The sequence below is a fragment of the Argiope bruennichi genome, chromosome 11 (genome assembly GCF_947563725.1).
Source record: "Argiope bruennichi chromosome 11, qqArgBrue1.1, whole genome shotgun sequence".
Classification (NCBI taxonomy): Eukaryota; Metazoa; Arthropoda; class Arachnida; order Araneae; family Araneidae; genus Argiope; species Argiope bruennichi.
Window position 1 is genome coordinate 14,253,624 of NC_079161.1, and position 7,757 is coordinate 14,261,380.

The 7,757-nt window shown below is 38.7% G+C and overlaps 1 protein-coding gene across 1 annotated transcript; it reads right to left on the reverse strand.

The window, feature by feature from the left end:
- Positions 1-6,023: 6,023 nt before the first annotated feature.
- On the reverse strand, positions 6,024-7,202 carry LOC129957328 (uncharacterized). Its single transcript, XM_056069598.1, has one exon. The coding sequence runs from the start codon at positions 7,200-7,202 to the stop codon at positions 6,024-6,026; it is 1,179 nt and encodes a 392-aa protein (XP_055925573.1).
- Positions 7,203-7,757: the final 555 nt, after the last annotated feature.

The following is a 7,757-nucleotide window of genomic DNA, read 5'->3' on the forward strand; positions in this document are numbered from 1 at the left end:
TAACGTTCGAATATAAATTATTACGATAATTAAAAACGCGGAGCGAAATGGATAAAATTCAGTGCACACATTTAATATCTATAGTGTAGAAACTATTAAATTTTGAGCCAAATCCAACAAGGTTTAACCGCCTCTCGCTGTGTGTTGACAGAAACATATTTAAGCGAGTGCGATTTTTTATAGTGTCTGTATATCAAAATAGGTATGCGATTTGGTCACTACAAACGTAGTTCTGCGTCAAATATTTATTTCAATCGATTGAGGAAAACGTGCCAAAAGCCTAAATTCGGTTTTCTCATGGCTGGGATTAAAAGCTAAAATATTTGTAATTTTTGCTCATTCTATTGTGCCATCCTATACAAATCCATGCCAAAAGTTAGTAGTTCCTATCTATTGTACACCAATGCCATGCAAAGCGTTTTCTGGGGGAAAAAATTTTTTTTTTTGTTTGTATGTGACAAAGATAATTAAATTGTTTTGATGAAATTTGGTAAATATTTTACGTCGAATTTGCAGATTTCAAGTTTTAAGCAAAATCTGTTCAGAGGAATTTTTTTTTTTTTTTTTTAGTTATCCTGTTAACTTATATTTGAACAACCGGACAAAGAGCTAAATAGATGAAATTCTGAAGACAGATTTAGCATCTACAACATTTGCCACGCCGACATTGTTAAATATTTAACATAAACTTCTTAATTCTGGTTTTCATAATTTAAACGATGACAATGATTATGTTTTATAGCTTATCCATCTTTATTATATGAAGTATAATAACTATATATAATTTAAAATAAACACATAAGCATTTAAATTCAAAAATAATATTTTATTATAAACAAAACACATATTTATGCAATTATTTTACATGGTAATTCTAAATACATAAATTCTTATTCTATTCAATATCAAACACAAAAAAGAAAACATTTTAATTATGCAAAAAACAAATTATTAAAAAGGTAGAATATAGTATAGTATAGCACAAGTGTTTAATACATTCACATATTTTTATAAACGACATTAGTAACGATTAAGTAGGGAAAGGAGTGTATGAATTTTAAAAATATTTCAAAATAGTTTTACAATTTTCAAAACGTTAATCCGTTACTCAGAGAAATGATTTTGTGGTAATGTATTCAAATACTAAATTACTGGATTTTGATGTTGAAAAACTAATCAATGAACGTAACGGTCGTAGTGGCTTGGTGGGAAGATCTCGGCTTCAGAGCTGATGCATTTCAGGTTCCAGACTCGATTCAACAGAAGAAACGCCTTCTAAGCTGGTCAGGTGCAAGTTGAATCCGTCGGGGCAAACGTCCTCCTGCTGGTGTGGTAATTTGTAGATGGAGTGACGGCTCAGATGTCGTCCTCTTCTTCTGATCGCAGTTTAAAATGACGAGGTCCTTCCCAAAATTGCCCTAGTACTGCTTTAAAAGGGATTTTATTATAACTAAAAAAAACAACGTAAATATTTTTCAAATGATGAATTTTGTGAAAAAAATTTCTTTTCATATGCCTTAATCAGAAATGTTTAAAAGAACTGAAACCCGAATAACAATAACTACGAAATTAAATGAATTAAAAAGCAAATCAAAATGTTACTCTATGTTTATATTTTAATCAATGTTTACTATATTATTAACTAGACGCCACAGGTGATCACCTGGTTCGCCAGAATATCGGTTGTACTTGATTTCAGTTAAAGTGTTTAGATTTAGTTTATGTAAATTATTCTGCCAAATGCATTGATATTAAAGCTGTGCTATTTTAAAGTGCCTTAGTGAAGTTTTATTTATTGTGTACACGAACCTTTCAATTGGAGAGAGTCCTATAACAACATAGCCTAGTAAATAGATGAACTGGATATATATGCAATATTATTTTGGTGGAAGCAGAATGCGGGTTCGAAGACTTTGAAAAGACATGTTATATTTTTAAATTTTAATATCCATTTCGTTAAAGCATAATTATTTACAAGCAGAGACGCGGACAAGGCACGTCCACCACAGTGCGACACAAAAGCAGAAGTAAAGAAGGGAAAAAGGGCCGAAACAAATGATCACTAGTCTTGTATAACAAGGGATTTCCGGTCGTGTGCCGATGGTTTGGTTTGGTTATTTAGGGTTTTTGGCACAAAAGCCAAATCTGGCTATGCTGCGCCACTCGAATGGTGAGATAAATAAAATTCATATAAAAAGTAATACTAAGAAATTTATTAATAAAAATTCAAATTTTGTAGGGCAACGTATTAAAATTAGTACTCTAAAAATATGCTTTTCATAATTTTTAATAAAAGCGTCAAACAAATTAAAGACGAAAATTTAACAAATTTAGAAAGCAAAACTAAATAGAATGTAAAAACCCAATGTTATGTAAAAATTTAAAAATGTTAGGGTGATGACTTTCACCCACAATCTCTCGCAACTCGATGGATAGTGAATTAAAAAACTTTAACCGATGAGGATTAAAATTAGGGCACTCTATTAAAACATGTTTGACTGTTAAAATTACATGGCATTTTGGACATGAAGGGCATTGTTCCCCAAATAAAAGATGCTTGTGGCTAAAGCGGGCATGGCCAATGCGCAGTCGAGTTAATTTAACGTCTAATGCACGTACAGGGATAACAGGCCATAAACTTGTCACTGGATCAACCGAGTGTAGTTTATTTGAAGTTTGCTGTTCCCAGGATTGCTGCCATAAAGCGCGAACATGATCAGCAAAATATTTTTTTGCATCGTCATATGGAAGTTCACGCTGCAACAAAGAACTTGCCGTTTTTGCCGCAATATCTGCCATTTCGTTTCCGGGTATTCCGACATGACTCGGGACCCAACAAAATAAAATGTTTGCGCCTCTTTTTTCAAGGTCGCGAAGAAGAATAAGGATTTCCATAGCAACAGGATGCATCCGATTATTGAAATTGGCAAGAGACCTCAAAGCACTGATACTGTCAGTATAAATGCAGAATGTCCGATTAGAAGAAGCTGAAATCAGTTGAAGAGCGCAAGCTATTGCAATCAATTCAGCAGTAAAAACCGAGAAAGACGTGGGTAGGTGATAGTTATAAGTTTCAGAGGGAAATACTACTCCGCTACCAACATGCTGATTGGATTTTGATCCATCAGTAAAAACTTCTGTGTAAGGGTAGTATTGACAACGGTGATAGTGAAAGAGCTGCTGAAAAACAATCGGTGCTGTTGTAGATTTATCGTAACCAGAAAAAGGGTTCAAAAATGAAAATTGTGGAACATCCCAAGGAGGAAAAGAATAGAAATTTATTGGTTGAATTAAAACCTCGGTGAGTCCCGAATCATGAAGAAAAGCTTTAACCCTCTCATTAAATGGAGGAATGTGAGAGGGGCGAGCATCATAAAGTCTCCGAAGACCAACCGGGAGACACAGGTGACTCACAGGATGCTTCGGAGCCGATAGTATTCGAAAATAGTATTGTGCGGCTATCTTCTTACGTCGAAGATTTAAAGGAAGTTGACTGCATATGGCATACAGGCTTTCTACTGGTGACGTGCGAAAAGCACCAGAACAAATTCTAAGGGCAGAATGGTGTATCGTATCAAGCTTTCGCAGAACGGAAGGGCGAGCAGATCCATACACCATGCACCCGTAATCAATACGGGATAAAATGACGGCCTGATAGATCCGTAAGAGGGATGTACGATCGGCCCCCCAGGAAGTATTAGATAGCACCTTCAGGATGTTAAGAGATTTCTCACACCTCTCCCGCAGATGCAGGACATGCGGAAGGAAAGTGAGCTTCCTATCAAAAATGACTCCTAAAAACCGTATTTCATCGGCAGAGGGAATGACAGTTCCACGAATATTGATCACAGGTTCTGGATGCAGCTGTCGTTTTCGACAAAAATGAACGCAACGACTCTTTTCCGGAGAAAGAGTGTGCCCATTTTTATCACACCACGAAACTAATTTGTTGACTGCGTTCTGCAGTTGCCGTTCAATTAGGTGCATATTAGAACCTTGAGTGGAGATCTGCAGATCGTCAACATAAAGCGTACCTTGAACAGATGGAGGCAGCTGACTAAGAATTTCGCTAAAATAGGTTATGAAAAGAGTGACACTGAGAACACACCCTTGCGGAACACCCTCAGCTTGATTAAAAATATCGGAATAAAAATTACCAAGACGTACTCGAAAAGTTTGTGAGGTTAAAAAGTTTTGAATAAAAATAGGGAGATTTCCTCTAAAATCTAGGTTAAAGAGAGTTCGTAAAATACCATAGCGCCACGCACGGTCATATGCTTTTTCTATATCGAAAAAGATAGAAACAAGGTGGTTTCTTCGTACAAAAGCATTACGAATTTGTGTTTCCAGGAGAACGATGTTATCGTAAGTTGAACGTCCACGGCGGAAACCACTCTGTAGTGGCGAAATGTAATCATGTTTTTCTAATTCAAATACCAGGCGCGCATTGACCATGCGTTCGAAAGTTTTACACATCGAGCTAGTTAAAGCGATTGGCCTATAGTTTAGAGGGTTTGCAGGATCCTTTCCAGGTTTAAGGATTGGGATAACTATAGCTTCACGCCATTGTAATGGAAACTCATGCTCAGTCCATATTCGATTAAATAGCTTTAATAAATTGGAAAGAGAGACCTCGTCCAAATGGCGAAGCATATTGTAAGTTATACCATCAGGACCAGGGCTACTATCATTAGAGAAAGCCAGTGCACTTTTCAACTCGAACAAACTAAATTCGCAATTATATGGAAGAGATCTACGGGAAATAAATTGTAATTTACTTCCTTCCGCTCGCTTCTTAGCCACCAGAAATGATGGACTGTATGAATCTACAGCGGAAACTTTTTGAAAAGTATGCCCGAGATTATTGGCAACTTCAAGAGGCGAAGAGTATACCACATTTCCCGATTTTAACACAGGGAAGGAAAAATCGGGATATATTCCATTGGCTGCTTTGACTTTCTTCCACAATTGTTTGCTAGGAGTAGAATAAGTAATAGTAGAAACATATCTAAGCCAGGATTCCCTCTGACTACGCCGACGGATACTGCGAGCGTAAGCTCTAGCTCGTTTAAAAGCAATGAGATTTTCCGTAGTAGGACACCTACGGAATTTGTTCCAAAGTTGCTTTTGCTTTTTGTAACTATCGTGGCAATCTTTATTCCACCACGGTCTACGAAATTTTCTTAGACGTGGGGAACGCTTGGGAATACTATTATTTGCAGCATTAATAATGCTGTCAAGGACTTGTTGTACCGCTGCCGATATATCTGCTGTATAAACCATAGCTTCAGTGATTTTTGCCTGTTTTGTGAATGCAGACCAATCCGCTCGCTGAAATAGAAAATAAGGCGGACCTTGAATCATACCGCCACTGTCAGCATGGGAAATTATTATAGGGAAATGATCACTACTGTAAAGATCATTTTCAACTGTAAAATTCAAAAGCGGAAAGAGAACTGGCGAACATATTGCAAGATCTAGATTGTGAAAGGAGCGTGTTGGTTCGTGAAAATAAGTTTTCTCGTCATTATTGAGCAAACAGAGACAGTTATTAGAAATAAACTGTTCGATCTGCCGCCCACGAGAATTTGTTCTATCTGAACCCCACAAAGTAGAATGGCCATTAAAGTCACCAAGTAGAATAAACGGAGCTGGAAGTTGATCCACTAAACTGTCAAGATCTTGTTGACTAACAGAAGCATTAGGTGGCAAATAGATACAACAGACTGTAATTAATGCTCGTGCATGCACTTGAACAGCCACAGCTTGCAAATCAGTATGGAGCGAAAGAGGTGTGCTCGGAAAGGAATTGGAGGTTAGAATGCAGACACCTCCAGAATTATGGGAGCCGTTTTCTGCATCTTTCCGAACGGTATTATAACCACGTAATTTAAGTGGGATGTTTGTCTTCAAGAAAGTTTCTTGAAGGCAGAGACAAGCGGGATGAAATTTGTTAAGCATTGTTCTAATTTCATTTAATTTGGGACGAATGCCGCGACAGTTCCATGAAATACAAAAACCCATTAAGAAGCGTGTGTTTTAAAAGCAGTGGTAGGAACATTAGATGGAGTTGGCGATAACTCGCAACTCATTTGGAGGTCATTATCATCCTCTTCAGATGGATGAAGCGAAATACTATCGGGACTTTTGGGCACGCCTTTAAAAATGGACGATAAATCCTTGTGGACTATGCCCTGACTCGCAAGTCCCAGAGCGACTGAGTTATTCAAAGTTGACTTTTTCATTTTTTGATGAAGATTATTTTGAGGGATGCCGCGTTTCGAAATCTTAAGCTTCAATGCTTTGTTCGGTTTTACTTTGCGTTGATGCTTTTCCGGTTTACTGGGTTCAGAAGCACTGGTTATAGAAATTTCAGAATCTGTATCAGATACTTTTGGTAGAGGTTTAGTTCTGGGCATATTCTGCACACAATTTGCACAGGAGCAATTTGCACAAAATTGTTTTTTGGTAACAGATGCGTAAGTCACGCCTGGTGTTGGCGTCTGAGCAAGTACTTTTCGCCTGGCCTCAGGATATGGAATATCTTCCTTGAATTTAACCGATACAATCTGTTTTTCCAATGTCCAACGGGGGCAAGATCGAGAAAAGGAACTGTGGTTACCATCACAGTTCACGCACTTTTCCGCTGCAGAACACTGTTGGTTGTCATGGCCTTTTTCTCCACAGCGGGCACAGGTGAGAGTCCCGCGGCAGCTGGCTTTAGAATGCCCAAAGCGTTGGCATTGGAAACATCGAAGTGGGTTTGGAATATATGTCCTAACAGGCAATTTCATATAGCCGACTTTCACAGATTCAGGTAATTTAGGATTGTTAAACGTGAGAATGAAGTGCTTAGTAGGAAGGAGTTGTCCATCCCGTCGGATAGTTATACGGCGTACATGAGTTACTCCTTCAGGTTTCAGTTCTGCAGTAATTTTTTCAATGGAATCATTAAACAACTCGCCACACGTTATTACACCTTTTGAAGAATTTAATGTAGCGTGAGCACTTACGCTTACAGATATTGTTCCCAATGTTTTCAGTTTTAGTATTTGTTGTGATTGCTTTCGGGAACTCACTTCCACAAGCAAATCACCAGATCGTAGTTTCCGGGTCGATGATACAGTACCAAGTGTTCCAGTGATGGCCTTTTCAACAAGAAAAGGTGAAACATTATGGAAGGTTTCATTGTTTGTAGACATGCGCTTTATGATGAAAAATTTGTCAAAATGTATTAAGGAAGTTTGATTCTTTTGTTGCCCACTGAAGGGAGCAAAGTTTTTACGGCCCATACGATATTGATGGGGATTCAGGCCCAGCGGCATCGCCCACCACGGAGCCCTACAAGGGATGGTAGTAACTGGCTCTAGATGTTCCTAGCCTCAGCACTTACCATAATGCTAACTGGTACCTATACGCTGGGAGTTACCCCCGGGGACAGTGACCACCCTTAACGCCAAGCCCAAGGAGTAACCCCTTCGCTTGATCCCTAGCAGACTAACCACTCCGGTGGCTAGGTACCAGCCGATTGATACACTGGGGACCACAGTGCACCACCCGTCTAATGGGTTGCCACGCACGGCAAACACGTGGGGGCATTTGCTGTCCATGAGAAGCAGGAAGCAAACAGAGCGGCGACAGCTTCTCATGGAGAGCTCCCTCGCCTACCCTCGAGGGAAAGAAAAAAAAGAAGACAGCAGAAGGCGCAGAGGAGAGTAAACCTAAAGGGAGTAAAGATCCCTGGGTACCTCGGGATT

Excerpts from the sequence above, each read along its gene's own strand:
- LOC129957328 (XM_056069598.1), bottom strand. The coding sequence starts at position 7,202 with ATGTCTACAAACAATGAAACCTTCCATAATGTTTCACCTTTTCTTGTT.